This window comes from Crocuta crocuta, unplaced genomic scaffold, assembly GCF_008692635.1.
Source record: "Crocuta crocuta isolate KB4526 unplaced genomic scaffold, BGI_CrCroc_1.0 scaffold237, whole genome shotgun sequence".
In the NCBI taxonomy this organism is placed as follows: Eukaryota; Metazoa; Chordata; class Mammalia; order Carnivora; family Hyaenidae; genus Crocuta; species Crocuta crocuta.
Genome location: NW_027531914.1, coordinates 1,712,283 through 1,737,792, shown reverse-complemented (window position 1 = coordinate 1,737,792; position 25,510 = coordinate 1,712,283). Strand labels below are relative to the sequence as shown.

The 25,510-nt window shown below is 35.5% G+C and overlaps 1 protein-coding gene across 5 annotated transcripts in view; it reads left to right on the top strand.

Moving 5' to 3' along the window:
* LIN54 (lin-54 DREAM MuvB core complex component) overlaps positions 1-25,510 on the top strand; it is a 64,312-nt gene that overhangs the window by 13,617 nt on the left and 25,185 nt on the right. For 4 of the 5 annotated variants that reach the window (XM_077774750.1, XM_077774753.1, XM_077774754.1 and 1 more), the window contains exons 3-4: positions 4,058-4,181; positions 11,024-11,166. The exons of the other annotated variant lie outside the window; for it this stretch is intronic. In XM_077774750.1, the coding sequence (XP_077630876.1) occupies positions 4,058-4,181; positions 11,024-11,166 (267 nt within the window). The remainder of the gene's footprint in view (positions 1-4,057; positions 4,182-11,023; positions 11,167-25,510) is intronic. 5 annotated transcript variants of the gene reach the window in all.

Genomic DNA, 25,510 nt, shown 5'->3' with positions numbered 1-25,510 from the left:
AAAAAAAAAAAAAAAAAAAAAAAAAAAAGGGTGTTTATTAATTCAAATGCATGTTAAAAATTAAATTGATTCATAGTTGTGTTTGTAGGGTAATTAAATGCATAGTTGTTACTGAATTCTTTTGAATGTTGCTTTTAGTAATTTTGTGGGTTTTTTTTTTTTTATAAAACTTGACATGTCTAATGCTTTGAAAATGTTTGCTAGAGGACTTAGGGCAAACTTAATTTTTGTTAAATTTTCAATTTAGTGTATTTATAGCTTTTTCCTCATTTTTAAATGCATTTTATTCTTAGTAGTAGTTTGATTGCAAGTATGCTCTGCTGGTATAAAGATACCAGAGTTCCTGCTAGGCTGTCAAAAAATCATTCAGACATAATTTTTTTCAGTTAACAGATGGCCAAAGTCTAGGAAAACTTGCTGCTCTGAGAAACCCTTGGAGCCAGTAATAGTACATACTAGGCAGCCTGTGCCGCCTCTTTGCAGTTTACTGTCCATTGCCGTCACTTGTGTTTGCAGTGTGGAAAAGGCAGTGTCACATTGATGGACGGTAACATTGGCTTTAGAATTGGATCAGCTGGATTTGAGTGACCTCTGTGCTTCCCTATCACCTGTGGAACTTTGGGTTGGTTACTTCTCTAAGTTTAGACGTTAGCTGGAAGACGGCTCTTTGATCATGATGAAATACATAGTAAAAGATAGTACTGATGTAGTTCTCAAAACTTTGAGGATCCTTCAGAATGGTTCCTGTTATTAGTATGGATAGGATCCTAAGATAGAAGGTTAACAGAACATATATTAAATGGTTCCCAGTTTTTTATGCTCAAATAGGCCTTTTGAGGTCACCACTGTTCTTAAAATAAAATGATCCTCTCAATATCAGGAAACAGAAATGCATTCCCTGTTTGAAAGGTTCACCTTTCAGAAAAAAAGGAGAAGGCATGAGTTAGAGAACTCATGCAGGTACATATGGAAGTAGGAAAGTTTGGGGAACTATCCATACCCAGCTGATACTAGAAATAATGTTTTAGTTATTATGTTGGGAAAATAACTGGAAACTTATTTTTCTTGGGCTTTTTATTTAAGCACTTCGTATGATTTCTGAAACCTTGTACTTTGCCCATGTTCCTCCTGCCACTATTAAATATTTAATGCTCTTTTCTATCTTGTTCATTATCATGTCTCATTTATCTCTGACCTCCTTTTACTTCTTTTGAAGAGAATCTCTTGAATGAGATATACTAACAACATCAAGCATCTTGTCCTTGGCTTGTTTTTTTAAATCAGTTTTAAAACTTGTTTTTATTAGTTTACCGGAGTATATCTGGCTTTGGAGATGTAGATCATAACCATGTTCACAATAAACTGATAATAAAAATCAGAAGGTCATTTTTTTCATTTACTAGAGCAATGTATATATGCTGTTTCACAACCAGTTTACTTGTATCTACAGGGTTTCTACTACAGTCCCCTAAGTACTAAAGTACTAACAATGAAAGCATTTATTGTTGTTACTTTTATGAAACCTGTTTCTATTTATTAAAAAAGAACTTTAAAAAAAAAACTAACAAAAAAGAAACCCCAACTAGAATATTGTTCTACTTGTGCAGTTATTTTTAGGCAACTCAAATCTTTCCAATTCCAAAGTAAAAAGCTACAAAGCTCTAAAGCGTAGGAAAAAAAAACCATAAGAGGCCACACATCTGTATGTTTCCTCTTTAGGCACCAGAATATTTGGTTTAGTATTACACGGTGTATATGATTCTCTGGTTTTTTTCCTAGACAATCCTCAGCGTTGTCTTAAGTTTAATCAGAGTATTGAAACTGTTAGGGTATGGACAGCAGGTAAGGGTGGAAGAAGGAGACCCATCTTGAAAAATGAAGGAAAGAGGTGACAGTTGAGGCCAGAGGCAGTAACAAAGAGGTATAGTTACACTTAATTACAGATATATAAACACTTTCCCATGTTTCTTGTGTGTAGTATATAAGTAATTAATAACTAACAGTTTGGAGCATTATAGCTCCTTATTAGTTGCTGAACCTATACAATACAGTGCCAATAATTAACTGCGTGTATTATTTGATCATATATTTGGCTGTATTTGTAAATTTCCTTTTTTGATTCATTTTTGCCTTTATTTGTTGATTTGATAAATTTATTAAAAGTCATACTTTATCCTTTGTTTTACTTAATAATTTTGTTCTAGACTAGTTCAGATTTATAATACAAAACGTATGGTTCCTTGAAGGAACTATATACATTGTTACTTTCAGCAGTGAGCCACTAAAGAAATGTAGCCACAGGGTCAAATTGGAGTTATTCGTTTGAATAATTAAAGTGCCTTTGGTTGTATTGTTTACATATTTTCTTGATTGGTAAGTATTCATATAGTCATATGATTGTGAAAATCAATTAAAAATGGAGAAATACTCTAAGCTCCTAAAAGAATATTTATTATAAGACATGGTTTTCTAAGAACATCAATACTTTCATTTTTAGAGATTATTAGTACTATGTCAATAGATGATATATTCTGACTTATTTTAAAATTTTAGGCCTATAAATACAGTTGGGAAATATATCTCTTGTATGTCTCCCAAATTGCATCAATTTTCTAACATTTATTTGGGTATATCAGTTTTGCAAGCCAGGTTTTTTTTTTTAATTTAATTTTTTTTTTTTTTTTTTTTTTTGAGAGAGTGAGAAAGACAGAATGTGAGCAGCGAGGGGCAGAGAGAGACACACACAGAATCCGAAGCAGGCTCCAGGCTCCAAGCTGAGCTGTCAGCACAGAGCCCAATGCAGGGCTCAAACTCATGAACTGTGAGATCATGACCTGAGCCAAAGTCAGATGCTTAACTGATTGAGCCACCCAGGCGCCCCAGGCTGGGTATTTTTTTTTATATATAGTAATGGATCTCCTTGTTTTATTTTATTTTTTTAAATGATTTGTATTTCATTTATATTTTGTTTTGTCAGTAACATGTTCCAAGTGTAAGAAAGTAACATATTCTAAGTATAAAGGTAATGTGTTATTTATAATTTGAGCACAAAGCTGATGTTTATCTAGTTCTGTGATCCATTGTAGCTTCTGGTATATTTATGTTATTCAGATTGGTCATGTTTATTCATTTTAAGTCTTTATTTCCAATAATAGCAATTTCAGGGCTTCAGTTTTCATATCTGACAAAATAATATTTAATGTCTTCCCTATTATAACTAAATTTCTGCTTTTAACTTTTAGAAGAAGCTATATCTTTGTATACATTGATAATTTCAATATTAAAACATTGATAACCCTACCCTCCTTGACTTGTGGAGAATTTTAGTTTCGGTGAACAGTGTTTCAATATAATTTTAAGATCAGGGATGAATAAATATAGACCCTACCTTCAAAGAATTAAAGTCTAGTAAACAGTATTTTAGCAAATGATATTGCTAGAGACTTTGTCTTTAAAAATCTGTTTTGCCAAACTTGTCTCTTTGTAACTTAGGGTATTAACCTACTCAGTTCTTTGTTTATCTACCCTGATATATAGATCTAAAGCTGAAGATCTAATCATAAGCTTGTCTTTAATGTGTATTCATATTTTGCTTCCAGGGGCCAATGTAATTGCATTTACAGGTGGCTTCATCATTTACACTATGCTTTCTTAACTGACTCTATCTTTTTATTACCGAACAATTTGTTATTTTGAGAAAGAATATTGCTGCGTCATAATGTTTTATTATTATTTATTAAATAAGTATTATTATTAAACATTAAAATTATTTTTAAATACTCATTTGGTTTTCATCACATGCATATTATCCTTGTGACTAAAATAAGGATTTACAATAAAATGCAAAGGTATTGCTATATATGGGCTTAAGAGTGGGATCTTACTAGTATTTTGATGAATGGCTGCATTTTAGATGTTTTTAACATTAATACATAGATATATTCTGTTAAATGAGCTGGTTTCACATGTACTTCTGTATATCAATCTTCTGTTTAATTTTGATTGAATAGCTGTTTTACAGAAACAAATGGCCTTCATAGTTATTTATATATTTCAGATTGCTAAGAAGCCACGAACACCAACCTCTGGTCCAGTAATCACGAAGCTGATCTTTGCAAAACCAATTAATAGTAAAGCAGTTACAGGACAGACAACTCAAGTATCACCACCAGTCATTGCAGGTTATATTTCTTTATAGTTTATTAAGCTACATATTTACCTTATTTTAGGTTTAAGAAAGGCTGTTCTGCCATCTTGAAATGTTTTAGTGCAGCAAGTAGAGTTATTACTATAAACTAAACTAGTTAATAAGAAATGTTACACTTCTTTAAATGTGTGCTCTGAGCAAAATGCCTTATCTCAATATCAGTCCATTACTTGAGTCACCTTAGTTTTTGGGTAGAATTTGAAGATGAAAGTTAGCAAAGTCTTAAACTTCAAGAATGCTAGCTAACGTTTACCTAGCGTTTACCACATGTCTTGCACTATTCTTAGCCCTTTACATTTAGTGACGTCTGTAGTCCTCTGGTAACCCTGTGAGGTAGGTACTAATAACAGCCTCATTTTACCAGCTAGTAAATGGCCAAACTGGGATTTGAACCCAGGCAGTTTGTCTGTAGAGCACACGTAGCTAAGTTTAATAGATTTAAATTAACATACATGAGAGTATGGTATTTTGTGGTTTCTGTTTGTTTTTGGTTTCAGTATGCTTTATATGCAATTTTCTATGAATAGAAAATGGTCATAATGATAGTAATTACTTAAGTGATAACAGAATTTTAGCTATATTTACCAGCAAATTCTTTGGTGTGGCCCAGAGCTCTTTATTATATACTTTAATAGTTTGTCATCACCAATAACTATAACACCTCAAATCTTTGAGTATTTCATTTTCTTTATTAGTTTATCTTTTATTGTATTCCCAGTCTGGCAGTTCTTTGAGATCTCTGATTTACTAATCAGTCTACTTTCTCAGTAAGAATCACTTCCTGTCCTCAGATTCTTCCTTAGTATGAGTCCATGACCCATAATTATCACTTCCTTGCAAACACCAATGATACTCCTTTCCCTTTCTCCTTCTATAATGGCTTAGGTGCAACACTCTTCTTACTCTTTGCCTGGCAAGCAGTTCAATACTTCTAGAGACGTACAGCCATGGTGACTGGTCTTTAATTCAGAGCTATACTAACCTGACTGTTTTTACCACTTAGGAGCTTAATTCTAATTTCCATTTTGTTTTAAGGACTTACAGAAAGACCTCTGGACGGTAGGCTTTGACTAGAGACTTTCAAATGCTAATTACCCATTCCTAGAATGTGTATTCTTGAGGAAGGTATTTCAAATATTAACTAACCATGAGAGGTGGTTGGGAGGGGATACATAGTAAAACTACTGGCTACCGTTTTTTTATAAATGTATAGACAGTGTAACAATAGGCAATTCTGAAGTCAGTGGCAGTGATCTGTCATTTTCCTGAGGCTTTGAGTTGTGTTTAGGGTGGCTTCTCATTTTAGCAAGTGAGAGAGGCATGGAAAGATTGTAGTCTGAGGGCAGTGTTGTGGGCAAATGAGTTTTCTCTTTTGGCCCTCAGGAGAGAGATGTGATGTAATAGGAGGCTGGTGTCTTGAGGGCTGTCATAGGAGCAAGTATGGCCCCAGAAGAAAGATTGGAAAGCATTTGGATTTGGAGCTGGTTCAAGAAGTGGGCTTCAGTTGGCTGAAAGTAAGGAAGGCTTTGGATGTATTGATGAAAAAGGGACCCCACCATTCCCCTGGGAGTTTTTTGGGAGGTTTTGATAGAGGGGGTTAACCAAGAGGAATGTCTCAATGCAGTGTTTTTTACTATTTCTGAGTTTGAGAGAGTCCCTTAAATTTTTTAATTATGTGGGAAAATTATATGCTAAACAACTGTGGTGTTTGCAGATGTGTCTAAGTGAACATTTGGTCAATGCCAAAATTTCACCTTTCACATTTGACTATAATGGTATCATTGCTTGGGTCTTTGGGTCATTTATATAATGTGTTTGCACATTAGTCATAGTTTCACCTTTTAAGGCAGACTTTTTGGCCCCTACCAAAAGGTATAGATAGACTTCTATTAAATTTCATTAGAATTGTTGGCATTGAGTTCAGTTTGGAGAGAGTGTTTCCACTGTCAACTAGTTCATTATATAGCCTTTTAAATTCTTAGAAGCCAAATTTTAAACTGCTGAAGTAGCTCTCGTGTTGAATTCTCTTACCACAAGGATGTTCTGTAATCTTTATATTGCAGCTATTGACTTTTTGAAGTACATTTAGATTGTTTTTAAATGACTTCTGGGCTTTTCATTAAAGATGGATATCTTTTTCTGTCTTACAGTCAAGATAAACTTAAGTTTGTGTGTAAGTGATTTTTTTAAAATGCAGATCTGATCTTGTCACACCCTTAAGATTTTCTTGGCCATATCCATTTCTTACCAGTTTCTTGGCTTCAGTCTGTCAGATTTGAATTCAGATGCCAGTGTTTTTTTTTAACATTAAAGGCGTTTATGATTGAATACATACGTTTTTCGTTTTCATTTAATTTAACTTATTTTAAGATATTACCAAATAGACCATGTTCTCTCAGGATTTAGGATCTTGGCATTACTTTTATCTAAAATGCCTTTCTTTGCCATACTCTTCCCCTGATCATCTCCTATGTATTCCCATAGAACGTAATTATACCTACCAAATTCTTAACTTTAATTAGACTTCTATTAAATTTTATACTGATTTTTAACATTTCTGTTAGTCATACTATGTTATAATACTTGGCTTTCTTGGCTGTCTCCCCTACTACATTTATAATTTTTCTTAGTGATAATTTTTTTGCTTTGTTTGGTTTGTCATGTAATTTTTAAAAGTTAACTTATATTAGGGCACTGGGGTGGCTCAGTTGGTTGAGCGGCCAACTCTTGATTGTAGCTCTCGTCATGATCCCAGGGTCATGGGATCAAGCCCCACATCGGCTCCTTGTTGAGTGTGGAGCCTGCTTAAAATTCTCTCTCTGCCCTTCTCCCCTGCTCACGCTCTCTCTCCCCCACCCCTCTTAGAAAACCAAACCAAAACAAAAAAACTCTTAAAAATTAATTTATATTTTAAGAATTTTGTAATAAAAATCCATACATAAATTGTGGTATAACATACATAATATTTTAATAGTTTTTAAGTGGACTATTCAGTGGCATTAAGTATATTTACACTGCTGTACCACCATCACCACCATCCATCTTCAGAACTTTTTTCATCTTGCAAAACAGAATCTCTATACTTATTGAACAATAACTCCCCATTCCTCCCTCCCTCCCAACTCTCAACAGAGACTTTTTGAGTCTGTCAATTTGACTGCTCTACATTTCTCATATAAGTGGAATCATACAGTAGGTATCCTTTTATAATTGTCTTATTTCATTCAGCTTAATGTCCTCCTAGTTCATCTGTGTTGTAGCATATAAGAGGTTTTTTTTAGGCTGAATAATATTCCATTGTGTGTATGTACCACATTAATGGTAGTTCTTTTACCTTGTTTATCTCTCTTTCCAGACTTGGTATAGTTTCTGGCATGTAGATGTGGTTCAGTGAATGTGTATTTTGAATGACCATGTATGTCATGGAAGCAGTGTGGTGGGAAACTTGGGTTTTCTTCATAGCTCTTATGTTGATTTTGTCTGTGATCTCGGGTAAATAATTATCAATCATCTTCTATAAAATGTTGATACCAGACACTTCAGAAGGCTTTGGAGACAGTCTAATGAGGTCCTTGTTATCAGAGCTCCTGAGGTACAAGGTTACTACAATGGAGCAAGCTTTATCAATGTGAAAATATTCACTAATAAATTAATCTCTTACAGAATTAGTGTAAATGCCTTGCAAACTGACCTCAAGAGCAAGTTGTAGAACTTGCATACTTGGTTGAATGTGTTTGTAGAGCTAAGGATAAATAGGGATTTGGAAATTAGATAATTGGAAAAGATGCTATCTGGATGAAAAATAAGCAAGCACCTCAAAAAGAATAACCTTGAGGGGCTCCTGGGTGGCTCAATCGGTTAAGCATCTGACTTTGGCTCAGGTCATGATCTCATGGTTCATGAGCTCAAGCCCTGCTCTGGGCTCTGCGCTTTCTCTCTCTGCACCTGTGGGTTGGTCTCTCTCTCTCTCTCTTTCTGCCCTTACGCTCTCTCAAAAAAAATTTTTTTAAAAAGAATAACTTGAATTTTAACGAGTATAGAGGGTTCTTGGGGAAAATTGATGAAACCCTAAAATATTTTGGCTTAGCAGAGATTACCTTCAGTATGATCAAGTTGCGCCCCATTCAAACAGAATCTGACATACAAATTTCAGAAGAATCCTCTTTCTCCCAGACTTAACAGTTCATCTTAAGAGTTACTGTAGTTTGGGACGCTTGGGTTGCTCAGTCAGTTAAGCGTCTGACTTTGGCTCAGGTCATGATCTCATGGTTCGTGGGGTCGAGCCCCACGTCGGGCTTTGTGCTGACAGCCAGCCCAGAGCCTGGAGCCTGTTTCAGATTCTGTGTCTCCCTCTCTCTCTGGCCCTCCCCTGCTCACACTGTCTCTCTCTCTCTCTCAGAAATAAATCAAACATTAAAAAATTTTTTAAAAATAAGAGTTACTGTAGTTTTAATTATAAATTGGAGTTTTGTTAAATACAAGCAAAAAAAAAACCACTAAAGGATTTAGTCTTAGTTTGTAATATACAGGGAAATTTTTGTCCCTGTTTTAAGTGAATCCATTTTAATTGGCCTTTTCTGGATTAGTTATTTTTAGAAATTGATGATTTTCTGTATTAACAGTTTATGAAATTTTTTTCTGAACTTATATAATGCCAAACAAATAAATTATAGTAATAACCATAAATGATGAGTGTTTTATGAAACTGTATCCTTATTGGTAGTTTATTTTCTTTTATTTTTAATGTTTATTTATTTTGAGTGGGGTGGGGGAAAGGGCAGAGAGAGAGAGGGGAGAGAGAATCCCAAGCAGGCTCTTCACTGTTAGTGCAGACCCCATTGTGGGGCTTGATTCCTTGAACCATGAGACCATGACCTGAACCCAAATTGAGTCAGATGCTTGACCAACTGAGCTACCCAGGTGCTCCAATAATTTATTTTCTTAACATAACCATTTTTGGAGCTTCAGGTTTATCTCACAGGTATTAGTTTTGGAAACTAGAACAGGCAAACATTTTACTTCAGGCAGGCTCAGCACTTCAGGGTGGCCTAAAACCATTTGATATAGATTTATAGATTATTTAGTTTATATAGAATTGACATATTTAGTTATGATGTTATTCAGGTTAAAAAAAAATCAACCCTCAACTGAAATTTGTTAATGACTATTACAATGAAATTAAATGTAACTGTGTACTACAAATAAATTTAAAATCTTTTAAAAATTCATTAATGTCAGGTAAACTTGATTTTAAAAAAGAAATTGTATACTGTGGCATTGGAAAAAACAATACAGAAGCTCTTAAGTGCTAGTTAGTTCTCTGTTTTCATCTAAAGAGAAAGTCGTTTCTTTTTTCTTTCTCTCTCTTTCTCCCTTTCCCTCTCTCTTTCGTCTCTAGATACATTTATAAGTTAAATCATACCGTCTAAGAGGTTATTTTAGAGATAATGTAGTTATCTACTTCTCATTGGGTGCTTGAATTCCCTCTTCAGCCAGTGAATTTGATTATACAATGTCTGCTTGGAACACCTTCAGTGACTAAAAACTCACTTGTGAAACAATCTTTTCAAGTGGAAATTTTTGTTAGAAGTTCTTTTCTGGTGCTGAACTGGAACTTGTTTCTGTGCATCTGTGCTATGCATCCGATGTGATACAGAGTGGCTCGAGTCCTTCAACTTGACAGCCTGGATCAGTCAAGATAATTGTGGTTTTCCTGCCATAATAAACAATCTCTAAATCTCAGAAGTTAAAAAAAATTTTTTTAACTTATTATTCCTACTTGATAAGATCACATATCCGTTGTGGATTTGAAAGGGGCTCTTACAGTCTCACGAGGACTCTAGCTGACAGAGGAACCACCATCCCAGGTGTGGTAGAGTAAAAGAGAGCTTTGGAAGGTCTTGCATCAGCAGTAAATGTTCTGGCCCAGAAATGACACGCATCACCTCTACTCATAGTTCATCAGTTAGAACTTGTCATGTGGCCCTAACCTAATCAGCAGGAGTGGGGCGAGAGGGGTGTAGGGAATGCAGTTCACTCATGTGCCCAGAATGGGAGACAACCAGAATACATGGTGAATGGCACTAACAGCTGTCACACAGTCTTTCAAGAATTTGGAGACGTGTCATGTCTTTGTATTCCTTTCTTGACTAGGATAAAATCCTAATATTTCAAATCACTGTGATGTGATTCCCACTTTTCTAAGTCATCCAGACACCTGGCATTTTTCTGTGTTTTTCCTGAAGGGTACTGGCCAGAAGGGAACACAGTATTCCCGTATTTCTGTTAGAATCTGTCCAGAAGAACTTTTTGTTTTCCTTTTGGCAGTCTAAAATCAGATAGTATTAAATCAGACAGTGTTCAGGTTAGTCTAATAACTGTTTTATAGATATGGGTTGTATGCTGAATGATTTAAGTTCAGAGTAAAAAGCTATAGTACAGTACAGAGATTAATTTTTGGGACTTGGATTTGACGCCTGACTTTCAGGAACTGTGTTACACAGGGCCTGTTTCACAGTTGGCCTGAGCCTATTTTCCGATAAATGTAACGTAGCAGGATTGATGAGAACATGAGAAGTGTTTTCACATAAAGTGGTATTAAGATACTAAGTGTTACTAGGAAGCATTGTTTTGTTTCCTTCTGACTAGTTTCACCTTAGTTCATTAGGGTCTCACTTGAGTGTTTAAGTTCATGCCTGGATACATATGAGGTAGTGAACATATAGACTGCGGTCCTTGTGGGTGTAGATCATCATCACATTCATGTTATATTATTATTGAAAAAAGTCAAACTGATCTGCTGCCTCTCATTTGCAGGTAGGGTTCTTTCACAGTCTACTCCCGGGACTCCATCAAAGACCATAACAATATCTGAAAGTGGTGTTATTGGATCAACTTTAAATTCTACAACACAGACACCAAATAAAATAGCCATCTCACCTTTGAAATCGCCAAATAAGGTAAAAAAAAAAAATTAGCCACAAATGCTCAAGTGTTGTGGTTAATGCTTTTGTGTTCTTACTAGTCACTTTAGATACTTCAATTTTAACATATTCCCAAACAAGTAATAGGCTTTCATCAAATACTAGATTAATTTAGTAATCAAGGAAAGAAACCTTACTCTAAACACATTGTAAGCTAGTAATATTTTGCATGCTAAGATGATTTCCATGACCCATATAAATGTGGGTACAACAAAAATCTTTTGAATGAGGTACATAATGTGTTTAGTTCTCAAGTTAATATTTGTGCAAAATTGCTGTCTTTGGGAAGTCACATATGTAGTGACTATATGAATATAAGATGTTAAATGTAATTTTATTATTATTTTGATAAAATACTGTTTTCTGTTAAACTGTCCTGGGATTCATGGAGATACGAGTTTTTGCTGGGTAACAGATTACCCAGAGTACTAGAAATTGCCACCAAATGTTGGTAACCAGATTCTCAGAGTTTTTAGACTTAAGTATAATTCATTCAAAGCAATGAAAGCTTTTCATAATTTGTTTTTTTATTTTAAGGTAGCAAAGTACTTACCATTTTACTCTTAGGTCAAATAAGTAGCCTTTAGCTCACTTCCTAAAACACACAGGTGTCATTATACCAGCATAACATTTTGAAAAGGTATATCTTCAAGGACATATTCAGGTGGAAAGCTAACCATCATTGTTCTGTAAGATGCCACCTTTGTGATTCTGGAAACTTACTACCTTTGTACGGCCTTTCCTTATTTACTACTACTATTCTTAAATAGAACAAACATTAAATGTTTGTTGCACGTTTTTTAAAAGTCTAGCTGTTGGTTTCTGTTTTAATGAGACTTGAATATAATATATAAATATGATGTCTCAACAGTTTATTAATGTGGGATTCTACCTGCATGATAACAAAATAATTGTTTACTTAAATGGAAAGAATTCAGTAGATACTTGAGCGCTTACTATGTGCTATGCATAGTGATAGGCACTGGGGATAAAAGCATGAATAAGACATGTTTTTCATTTCAAGCAGTTCAACAGGGAAGTTAAACATTAAAAATTGCCCTATAGAATCATGACAGTTCCAGGTGGGTTGATGAGCTCTTCTGTTTATGGGGTTCAGTGTATACAAAGGCTGTTCTTGAAAGGTCCTAACCTTAAACGTGACTTGGGTCTTAGCTATGGGCGAGCCACAGAGGTAATACTTGCTTTGAGGTAATATCTCGATTGAGGTAATACTTTACACAAAAGGGGCAAAGTGTGGACCCTTGAGGGAACTACATTGCTTTGATAGAGGTGAGGGCACTAAGGTTAGATAGAAGGTTTTATGATCTTCAGGGGAGTTTGCATTTTATTGTTCTAAAAGACTTTCTGTGGCTTACCATTGTTTCTAGAGCAGCGGTTTCCTTGCCTGCATATTGGGATCACCTGGGAATACCTGCTTTGTAGCCCTAAAGACTGTTTTAATTGGTCTGGGGTTTGGGCTGTTATCAGGATTTTTAAAAAGCTCTCTATGTGATTCTAATGGATACCCTAGATTGAAAACCACTACTCTAGGATAACATGAGATTGCATTTTTTTTTTATTCTTTATTTTTTTAGAGAGGGAGAGAGGGGGAGCACTCACACAAAGGAGGGAGAGGGGCAGAGGGAAATAAAGAATCTCAAGCAGGCTCCACAGAGCCCGACTTGGGGCTCAGTCCCATGATCCAGATGATCAAGAGTCAGATATTCAACTGACTGAACCACCAGATGCTCCAAGATTTGCATTTTTAAAAAGATGATTCCTGTGGCTTTATGAAAGACAGTGTGGAAGAGACCAGTTAGGTTAGTGATTCTCATCCATGCATGAACTTTTGAAACACCCTGGAGATCCTTTGAAAAAACCTATGGCTGGGTCCTACCTGGCTCCATAAATGAGGGTCTCTAAGCTAGGGCCTAGGTATTAGTTTTAATACTAGTTTTAATATTTAAAAAATGTTAAGTAATGGCCAGGGTAGAGAATCACTAAGTTAGATTACTATAGTACTTAGGTCTGAGCTAGACTAGAAGCTAAGAGGCTTGGGAAGAAGAGATTTGTTAAAGAGGTTTAAGACATAATCTTGCTGTCAGGGTCTCAGGGAGGGGGAGAGTCTAGGATGACTCCTAGATTCCTGACTTGAATAACAGTAGTTGGTGGTGGCACTGTGGACTAGTAAGACTGGTGTATGGGCTGTATCTGATTTGCGTACAAATAGGAACTAGCTTTATTTTTCTTTCATCCTTGACTTTAGTCAAACCATCTTGGATCTTCTATATGTTGACAAGGGTTATTTTTAACTGTAAGAACAAGTCTTATTTTGGTGATTAATTTCGCAGGTATGAAAAGTCTAGTTGGAAGCTTAAATCTGGTTGAAAGCTTTTCCCCTCAACTCGGATCTAATCATGACTCAGGGACTATACAGTGAAGAAGAGGAGTGTGATCTGTTTTCTTCACTTTTCTACCTCCTCCCCCTTTTTGCTTTTGGCTTCTGATTGGAAGGAAGATTAGAAGAAAAAGGACAAAGCCTTCTATGACTGGGACTGTTGTAATCTAGCTGCCAGTGTAGCAGGTGTCCAAGTGTGGACTTTTACAGTTGTGCCTTTAGGAAAGATTTTGGAGGTCCCCATGAATATGTCCCCATTGCCCACTTCTTTGTCAAGAGTGTGGTACACACTCAGGCTATCTTTGGCAGTTTTCTCCTGGCTGTCTCTTACCTCCTCTAGTCTTCTCTACAACCTGGTACTGCAATGTATCTTATAGCAGAGGCACATGTCTTTGGCCTGTTAAGGTGCTTTAGCCCTTCTGCAGCATCTGTTTGGCTAATGAGAAACCTATAGAAGAACCCAATGGTAGAAGTGCAGCTTGACTAACTACTGTCCTCCTTTTCCTTGCTCTACCATTTGGACAGCTCCATTCAAACTCTTGCGTTCAGAATTCTCCAGGCTGGAACCAGTTTCTGTGTTCACATATGTCCTAAACTCCTGCGGGTATGTGTCAGGTTCTCCCAAGAAATCTCTTACTACATTCATTTCTGGTGGCTAGACCAAGATAAGCTTAAAAAGTTTCTTTATCACCAAAAAAAAGTTTCTTTATTAGAGTATGTTGCTAGCCAAAAATTGAGATGTCAAGTTTTTCCTTCTTATCGTTATCACCTAGTCCATCACCAGAGGTTTTCTTGGAGAACCCCTGGCCTTTGTTCTTTCCGAAGTATGAAGTCTTCTCTACATTTATAACTTTACTTCTCTTTCTCTCTCTCTCTCTCTCTCTCTCTCAATTTTTGAGAGAGAGACCGAGTGTGAGCAGAGGAGGGGCAGAGAGAAAGAGGGAGACACAGAATTTGAAGGCAGGCTTCAGGCTCTGAGCTGTCAGCACAGAGCCTGACACTGGACTTGAACTCACAAACTGTGAGATCATGACCTGAGCTGAAGTCGGATGCTTAACCAACTGAGCCCCTCAGGTCCCCCTACTTCTATTTCTAATCTGTTTGGTTTCATTTTCAACAGGCAGGAGGTGGATGATAGGGACACTGTCTTTCAGTAAGTCTGCCATGGATGTCTTCCCTTCCTTTTTAGTGTGTGGGGATTTATCATTTGTAGTTCTCAGCCTTGGAGGTCTCACTTCATCCAAATTTTGAAATAATAGAAAAAAATCCCATTATCCTCTTATACTAGAAAGGAAATACAGAGAGAATAACCAGTTTGGGCAAAGAGATGTTGTTTATTTCTTGGAGATGTTTGTCATCAAGTACTCATTGATTATCTAAAGAAAGATGTCCTTTAGGAAACTGAATATGGGCAGTGACTAAAACTATGCATATAGATGACATCAACCAGGGATCATGAGGTTGTATGTAGAGATAGAAGAAATCAGGACTGAACCACAGAAATATTAAGAGTTAATAGAAGAAAAGGAGTCAATGAAAGAGAAGGAATGGTAAGTAGTAGTAGGAGAAACCAAAAAAAAAAAAAAAAAAACAACTGGAAGGGGAGATGACTTCAAGATTGCTATTGGGCTACAATTTCAAATGTCAAGAAAGTCACTTAAGAAAAAGACTGAAAAGTAAAGCTTTGCCCCCATTGATCACAGGTGGTGAAAAGGAATCACCAGGTATCCACCTTTCCCTACCTTTCAACACTCAAGAATCCGACCACCATCTGCCTTGAATAGCCAAGACTTCTCTCATTATTTATCCCTGTTTGATTTGGGTACCATCCAAAGGCGCAGACTCCTACATCACCTTTTATCTCCCACATCTAATCTCTTTAAGGTTGTCAGTATCTTCTATACTCGCTCTCACCTTATCCACCTCTTGAACTACTTCTATTGTGCCCTCTCTGGTTCATAATCACAGTAATCCCCTAAATCCTCAATCTGTTCATTAAATGTTCCTTTATCTTGTTCTAACAGATACCCAGCTCTCCTTATCAATACTGCTTCCCCAGCAGACCTCTTAAATGATGGCCATTTTTACTCCTTCAGACCATAGGCCACTGATCCTTCAGTGGAGGGATGGGACTACATGTTTTCCTTGCTTCCTCTCATTACTATCTTGAAAACCGTTCTCACTTTCTTCTCCATCTTTGACACTAATGTTACCAGGTTTGTTAAGGGAAGTCAGGCAAGTCTAGTGTTTTCTCAATTTATTTGATATTATAGTTGTCTTTATTATAGGACGTATTTCTTCCGTTATATTTATTTTGTAAAGTAATCCTCAGTTCTCTATAAAGTATTTATTAGACATATAAATAAGCACTAAACCAATGAAAACATGATTCTTCATGATTTACTTTCTTCTTGCTTTAGATTTTAGCAAAGCTGTCCTCTACTTTCTGACATTTAATGTGTCTTTTGTCCTGTAATCTTATTCTTACCTTTAAGTACTATTTTTTTTTCATGGAATACTTGGGTTTATTTCAGAAACGCGGTATGATTTACGGGGCATCTGGGTGGCTCAGTCAGTTGAGCGTCTGACTCTTGATTTCTGCTTAGGTCATGATCTGTGGTGATTCGTGAGTTCGAACCTCATTCTTCTGCTTCATTCTTTCTCTTTTCTCATTCTATTTTTTAAATTTTTTATTTTTAGAGAGAGAGAGAATGTACAAGCAGGGGAGGGGCAAAGGGAGAGGGAGGGAGAGAATCTCAGGCAGACTCCATGCTCAGCATGGAGCCCAGCACAGAGCTTGATCTCATCACTGAGATAATGACCTGAGCTGAAATCAGGAGTTGGAATCTCAACATAAGCCACGCAGGTGCCCCTCTTCTCATTCTAGAACTCTAGTTTCAAAAACGTTAGACTGATATAGTTCCACAGCGCTCAGATGCTCTGTTCTACTTATCCTCCCCTACTTTATTTTGTGTTTCAGTTTGAATAATTTCTACCGACATGTCTTTAAATTCATTGATTCTTTCCTCCTTTGTGTGGAGTTTACTAACTGGGCCTGTTGAAGGACTTCCTCATCTCTAGTAATTGTGTTTTTTAACCTCTAGCATTTCTATTTGACTCTTTCTTCCAGTTTCCGTCTCTTCTGCTGCAGTTCCCCATGGTTCGTTGCATGTTGTCTTTCCCATTAGGTCTACTAACATATTAACATATTAATCATGTTACTTATCTGATGGTTGCAACATCTAGGTCATCTCTGACTCTACCTCTTAGTTTGTTATCGGAATGGTTGTCTGGAACTTAAAAAATTTTTTTTTTAATTTTTTAAATGTTTATTTATTTATTTTGAGGGAGAGAAAGCATGAGCAGGGGTGGGGTGGAGAGAGAGAATCCCAAGCAGGCTGCAGTCTCAGCGCAGAGCCTGATGCAGGGCTTGATCTCACAACCATGAGATCATGACCTGTGCACCTATTATTTGACAGATTTTGGTAAAAAAACATTTTTGACATATGTCCTAGAAACAAATGACTGCAGATTATTAAAACTTTTTGGTTGTAACTCACATTGATTCCAGTTTTTTTCTCTCTACTAAATTAAAAGAGGACTTACATGAGTTTTCAGATCACCAAGAATAATTTTTGAAGGTAGAATACAATTTAAGTTTTGGTATAAAATTCAAGAGGTGTTCAGAATATTAATGTATAGTATTATAGTAAATATTCTTTTGTTCATGTATACTTATTTGTGAAAATGATGTTTTTCAGTGTTTATAACAAAAATAGGAGTAGAATTGGTGTTGAGCTCTTACTCTTGCCGTATGCAATATTCAGCCATGGATACAGGAAGTAATGAGTCCTGTCATCCATCTGAATAAGAGATGCATCCCAGTAAAATCTTTTTTATTTGTAATAATCACAATTTATAATATATTTGTGATGCTTTGATTAAGTATATACAGTAATTATTAACTCAATCCAGACAAGATGTTTATTTTAATTAGTTAATGTATATAAATATATATAATATATGTAATATATAAATACTATTGGTTTCAGAAGTAGAATTCTCTGATTCATCACTTACATGCAACACCCAATTCTCAATTACAAGTGCCCTCCTTAATCCCCATCATCCATCTATGTAGCCCATCCCCCATCCACCTCCCTCCATCAACCCTCAGTTCTCTGTCACCAAGAGTCTCTTGCGGTGGTTTGTTTCCCTTTCTTCTCTTTCTTCATCCGCTTCCCATATGTTCATCTGTTTTGTTTCTGAAACTCCACACATGAGAGAGGTCATATGATATTTGTCTTTCCTCTGATTGAGTTATTTCGCTTAGCATAATACATTCTAGCTACATCCATGTTGTTGCAAATGGCAAGATTTCATTCGTTTTGATGACTGAGTAATATTCTATTGTGTATATATACCACATCTTCTTTACCCATTCGTCAGTCGATGGACATTTGGGTTGTCTCTATAGTTTGGCTCTTGTTGATACAGACAAAATTATTTAATACTTAGACCTGTACAAAAAGGGTAATAGGAAATAAGGTTTTTAAAATTTCAATTTATATACATCTTTTTGTTTCAGAGAATTCTAAACGTATTTCAAGCATAAAAATGTGACACTAGAATAAAAGTTTTAGAGGGTAGAGAATTAAATACAAATTCACAGAGGAAAGGGAATAATGTAAATTTCTGTTTGCTTAAGAATGGTTTATTTGGGTTTTAAAAAATATAATCGATACTGGTGAGTATCAGGTCACCATGTTGACTAGATTCTATGGAATATTTTATAAAAAGTGATATGACAGATGTATTTCAATTTAATTTTGTTAATATTTTTCATAGGCTTGAAATTATGATAAACTAAATGATGTTCTCAGTCTCTCTGAAGTTACCGCCATTCTAGCCACCTTAAAAGGAAAAGACATGGAAAAGCACATGTGAGAGACTTTTATGGGCCAGACCTAGAAATAGGCATCTAGCATCCATTCACTTCACTAGCTATGAGTTGCATGGCCTCACCTTAACAAGGGAAGCTAGAAAATATAATCAGCTATATGCCTAGGAAGCAGAAGAGACTCTGGATTTTGATTAGCAGCAAGCTGTCTGTAACATAATCGTTCATATATATATATAGCATAATAGTGCTTATATATAGCATAATAGTGCTACATTAACACAGGTCATTGACAGTCAAGAAACTGAGAGCCTGAATAATAATGAAGGTTTCCATTATGGAGAGACACTCTTCCATTCTCTGCTTTTCATGGCTGTCAGTTTTTATGGACGTCAGTGTGTACCCTATGCTGAGGCTGTAGAAGCTAAAGAGCTTACAGTGGTTGGAGAGACAAACTTGAATACACATAAAACAATAATGAGTAATGAAATAGGTGCTTAGTTGTGTGGTATAGACAAGATGGTTTGAAACTAAAGAGAGAAATCCAGGTACTTCTTCATTTACCATTTACTCAGATACTTCATCAGTATCTACTACGTGTTAGAGGCTGTGCTGTGAAACACTAGAGAACAACAAAGATGCATGGAACCTTAAAGCCTTGGGAGGTTGTGAGAGGGAATGTGATAGAAATGAATCAAATAATAAAAAATAGATAAAATTGCAAAACCATGAAAAGATTTATGATGGTATGAGATCCTATATAAGGAGATTCAGCCAGTTAGGATGATTAGAGAAGGTATCCCTGAGCTAAAGTTTTGTATGGGTATGAATTAGAGTGGATGTCAGCCACAAGTGTGAACGTCTAGAGCAGAAATAGATGTACTGCACATGTAGGACGGTAAAACAGCTAATCTGATTGGAATTAGGAATGCTTTGGAGGGAATGGAGAGCATATAAAATAAAGTTGGATTATGGATTTTTTAAAACAAAATGAACTTAGGTTTAATTTTGTCATTAAATGGAGACTCATGGAATGTTTCTGAGTTGTCATGAGCTATAATCAAAGTATGAAAGTGAAATTTGCAAAAAAAAATTAGATTAGCAGTGTCTCTGGTGGCAGATAGAGGTGAGTCACAAAGATGATCGAATTTGTTTGGCAGATATCCAGACGAGAAGTGATATGAACAATGACAATTTCAAAAAGTTGAGGTAGAACAGTTTGGAGACAGAGGTTTCAGAGATTGATAGCTTTGGCCATGAAGCTCTTACATGTTTGAGTTGGGGGTGATTATGGTTGTAATGAGTACGGTTTGAAGTGAAGGGTGTTTATTTTCCTGATAAACTTTGACATAGATTGTTCTAAGAATAATAAGAGGTGGAGCTGAGGTGATTACAGGTTGTAGGCTCCATTGTTTCTGTTGCCTGAAGTTTTATTTTGTCTATAGCTCCTCATACCAGTACCCGTTAGCCAGGTTATGGAACAGAAGGAATAAATGACTGAGAATTTATTCTTTTTTCTGTTGGTTTTGTTTTATGCTTTTATAATTATGTTGATTAAATACCTCTGGGATCCTGTGGCCGTATTAATAAAAGCTTTTTGTACTGTACAAACTGAAAATTATATATTAAAAACCTAAAAATCTTAAGAAGTTAGGGTAGTATTAATTCATTCCCATGTGCCCTTTATCCAACTCTAGAATTCTCAGCTTTACTTTGTTTTTATTCTCCCGCTTTCTTTTTTAAGTAAATCATGTCATTTCATCTGGAGATATTTATGTATATAAAAGATAGGAACACTTTTTTAAACTTACCCACATTCCCTTAATGCTATTAAGTATCTAGTTAATTCACATTTCCTTAATCATTGCATTTATTTCTATGCTGTATTTGAAGTTGGGATTCATATATGTTTGTGAATGATACTTCTCTTTAGTTTTTTCAACCTCCTTTTATTCTCTTGCCCTTTAAAAAAACCAATAGAACAAAATTAGGTTGTTTATGTCCTATAGTTTTTCATAGGCTGGTTGCATTCCTCTGGTGCTTTTTAGTTTCAGGAATTTCTGGAATGGTACCCAGATGGCTCTTGCATCTTTAGACCTTACAATGTGTCTTGCAGATATTTTTTCCCAGTCTGTGGCTTATCTTTTATACTTTTAACAGTATCTTTTGCAGAGCAGAAATTTTTAGTATTAATGAAGTTTGACTTATCAATTTTTTCTTTCATGGATCATGCTTCTGTTACTGTATCTAAAATGTCATCACCAAAGCCAAGGTAAATTAAATTTTCTCCTCTGTTATCTTCCAGAACTTTTATTGTTTTGCTTCATAGTTTTATAGTTTTAGGCCTGAATTCATGTGAAAGCTGTCTATGTTTAGATTCACTGTTTTGCATGTGGATGTCCTATTGTTCTAGCATCATTTGTTGAAAAAAACTATTTCCATTGAATTCTTTTTGCTCCTTTGTCTGAGATTAGTGGACTATATTTAAGTGAGTCTATTTTTGTGCTCTCCTTTTTAATAAGTCATTGTTAGTCTTTGCCAATCCAGTTGATTAAAAGATCTCACATAGATTTAATACCTTTTTCTTTTTTAAGTTTATTTATTTACTTAGAGACAGAGAGAGAGAGTGTGTGTGAGTTTGTGTGTGTGTGTGTGTGTGTGTGTCTGTGTGTGTGAGTGAGTGAGTGAGTGAGCAATGGAGGGGCAGAGAGAGAGGGAGAGAAAGAATCCAAGCGAGCTCAATGCTGTCATCAAAGAGCACACGGGTGAGGGTGGGGCTCAAACCCACAAGCCACAAGCTGTGAAATCATGATCTGAGACGAGATAAAGAGTGGGTCCCTTAATCAACTGAGCCACCTAGGCTCTCCTCACATAGATTTATATGTTTAAAAATTATTCATGCCTTTGTGTCTTCTGGACTCCTCGTCTGTGGACTCTGATGCCTATTGGGTGGTTTGTCTTTTTTCCCTTGTGAACTGAAAAAAGCCCATAGCATGTTAAGGAAATTACTCCTTTGTTATTAATGCAGTTACAAACATTTATCCCAGTTGGGTTTGTCTTTTTTCTTTTCCTTGCAGAAATTTTGCACATTAAAATAATGTGCAAAATTAAAATATTGTATTGTCTTTATGAATTTTGAGTTTTTGAGCTATTCCTAGATAAGTCTTCCTTACTCCAATATAATAAAATACACATTCACTTTTAAAAAGTTACTTAGTTTTATCTTATTTATTTTATGTGTAAGATTATTTTATTGTACATTAAGTATAAGAACAGGTAGATTTGTTCTTGTTTTTTAAACTTAATATTAACTTCCATATCATTTTTATCCTGACGGATTTTCATAGCCAGTGTTGCAAAGTGGATATCTATTTGGGTAGAATACACACACACACCATAAAAGTTACTATCTTAACCATTTTTAAGTGTACAGTTCACTGGTATTGAGTGCATTCATCCTGTTGTCCAGCCATCCCCACCATTCAGCTTTCCATCTCTTGGAAAACCGAAACTATACCCATTATATAACAAGTTGCCGTTCTTCCTTCCCCCCAGCTCTTAGCAACCATTCTACTTCTGTCTCTATGATTCTGGCTACTCTAAGTACCTCAAGTAAGTGGGATCATACAGTACTTGTCTTTTTGGGACTGGCTTATTTCACTTAGCATAATGTTTCTAAGGTTCACCATGGTGTAGCATATGTTAGAATTTTCTTCCATTTTAAGGCTAAATAACAATTTATTTTATGTGTATTCATCTGTCGATGGACACTTGGGTGGTTTCCATGTTTTAGCTATTGTGAATAATCCTGCAATAAACATAGATGTATAAATATCTCTTGGAGACCCTGCTTTCATTTCCTTGGAGTATATACCCAGAAGTGGAATTTTTGGATCACATGACCATGCTGTGTTTAATTTTTTGAGGAAACATCATAATACTTTGCACAACGGTTGTACCATTTTACAATGTAATGCACAAGGGTTCCAATTTCTCCATATTCTTTTTAATTTTTAAAAATATTTATTTTTGAGAGGGGGAAGAGGTAGCAAGAGAGGGAGACACAGAATCTGAAAGCAGGCTCCAGGCTGTGAGCTATCAGCACAGAGCCCGACGCGGTGCTTGAACTCAACTAGGTACAAGATCATGGCCTGAGCCAAAGTCAGACAGTTAACCAACTGAGCCACCCAGGCACCCCTCTCCATATTCTCATCAACACTTTGATAGTACCCATCCTAATAGGTGTGAGGTAGTATCTCAGTGTAGTTTTGATTTGCATTTCTCTAATGGTTAGTGATGTTCAAATGTTTTTTCATGTATTTATTGGCCATTGCATGTCTTTGGAGGAATGTTTTTTCAAGTTCTTTGCCTATTTTTTAATTCATTTGTTTGTTTGAGTTTTAAAAGTTCTCTCTTTAGGGGTGCATGGGTGACGCAGTTGGTTAAGTGTCTGACTCTTGATTTCAGCTCAGGTCATGATCTCACAGTTTGTGAGTTCATGCCCCACCTTGGGCTCTGTGTTGATGGCACAGAGTCTGCTTTGGATTCTGTCTCTTCTTCTCTTTGCCCCTCAGCCACTTGTGAGCTCTTTCTCTCTCTCTCCAAATAAATAAACTTATAAGGCTTTTTTTTTTTTTTTTAAGTTCTCTCTTTATTCTGGTCTTAATTCCTTATCAGTTTTATGATCAATGAGTATTTCCTCTCATTCTTTGAGTTGCTGTTTTACTTTGTTGATTGTGTCTTTTGAAGCACAAAATTAAAAATTTTCATGAAGGTCTCGTATGTCTATTTTTTTCTTTTATTTCCTGTGCCTTTAGTTTCATATCCAAGAAACCATTGCTAAATCCAGTATCATGAAGCATCATGTTTTTCTTCTAAGAGTTTTTTAGTATTAGATCTTACATTTAGATCATGGATCCCTTTTGAGTTAATTTTTTTTATATGATGTTGGCAAAGGATCCAACTTCATTGTCTTCCACGTAGATACCCAGTTTTCCTGAGACACCTTTTGTCTTTTCCACATTGAGTGGTCTTGGCACCCTGGTCAGGAATCATTCGACCATATATGTTCAGGTTTATTTGTAGACTCTGTTCTGTTCCATTGGTCTGTGTCGCTAGCTTTACGCCAGTTTGGTTTTGGTGTTTTCTTAAGGTTAAATCTTTGGTTTATTTGAAATTTATTACGTGGAATTATAGAGATCCAGCTCTTTTTCTTCAGACCAGGTAGCTAATTCATATCATTCTCTGTTGATTTGAGATGCTGGCTTTCATCATGAACTGGTCTATATATAGGTTCTTTTCCTCTCCAAATAATTTATTTCAAAATTGTTTTTGTTATAATACCGAATTTAATAATTTAAAACTTGCTTTACAATATAAATGTCTGATTCGCCTGTGTCATATCGGTAGCTATAGTTAATTGCTCTGTAATTTTTTCCTTTTTTCCTTCCTTTTTGTTACTGAAGTATAATTAACATACAGTGTGATATTAATTTCAGGTGTACAGTATAATGATACAACAATTCTATACATTATTCAGTGCTCGTTACAATAAGTGTGCCCTTAATCCTCTTTATTTCACCCATCCCCCTACCTACCTCCTGTCTGGCAACCACCAATTTGTTCTCTGTATTCAAGAATCTGGTTTTTTGTTTGTCCTTTTTTTTTCTTTGTTCATTTGTTTGTTATATAGGTTCTTTTATCTATTCTTAGTAGGGCAGGCTTCTGATTTGTATAAGGCTGATGCTTAGAGAGCAGGTTGTGTTGATTTTGCCTTTTATGGTCATTTAACCCTTTCCTTGAATGTTTCTACGGATAGTCATATATTTAAATTACTCATCCTTGTCACTGTAATTTGTAACTGTAAATACACATAAGTTGGCTTAATATCTGTGAAAAAATAGCAAAAGAATCGCTTAATAGCTATTTCATAATATTTCCAGTCAGTAGAAGAGTGTTGAAAGTTATGGTATTCATCTCAAAGTTTGACTCTGACATTAGTCATATAATACACACAGTATTTATTTCTTCTTATTCTCTCATTTGTCTCTTAGCCTGGAAGCATTTACAAGGCTTAGCTTGCAGATTTGCTTCTTGGTGGGTTTATTTAATTTAATAACCTGAAGTTTGGGAATTAGGGTAATGTAAACATAGTTTCTTCGTGATGATAAACTCTATAAACATTCTGTCATAAATTTTTAAAAGCTATATTAATATGGAACCCTACAAAGTCTTGATTTTAAACTATATTACAAAACCGTTATAATAAAAACAGTATGGTATTGTCATAAACACAGATCAGTGGCACAGAGAGCCCAGAAATAACCCACATATATATGGTCGATTAATTTATGACCAAGGAGCCAAAAATACAATGGGGGAAGGATAGTTTCTTCAGTAAATGGTGTTAGGGAAACTGGACAGCTACATGCAAAAGAATGAAACTACTATTATCTGAACATCATGCACAAAAATAAACTCAAAATAGATTAAAGACTTGAACATAAGACCTGAAACCATATAACTCCTAGAAGAAAATAATAAGGGTCTTTGACATCAGTCTTGGCAATGATTTTTTGGATTTGACACCAAAAGCAAAAGTAAGTAAGTGGGACTACATCAAACTTAAAAGCTTTTGCACAGCAAAGAAAACCATCAACAAAACGGAAAAGCGACCTACAGAATGGGGGAAAATATTTGCAAAGTATTTTTTTTTTTTTTGTATCCAATGCGTGTTCATTTATTTTACACTTACAAAAGAAATCTCCCACCCCTCTGCCCCATTCCCCCAAAAACAGTCTCTTTTTACAAACATTTAAAAATTAAAACCAAATGAAGATAGACAAGTTAATTTCAGTACAATTATTTTTCAATGTAGCTGTCATAATTAAGAGTTTAAATTTCCTACAAGTGACCAATGTCCAAGTGACTTATAGGGAAATCCTGATTATTGGCCAAAAGGAAAGTTCCATATTACAAGTTAGCAAATTCTAGTACAAAAATAGTCCGTGTTGGAATAGCCT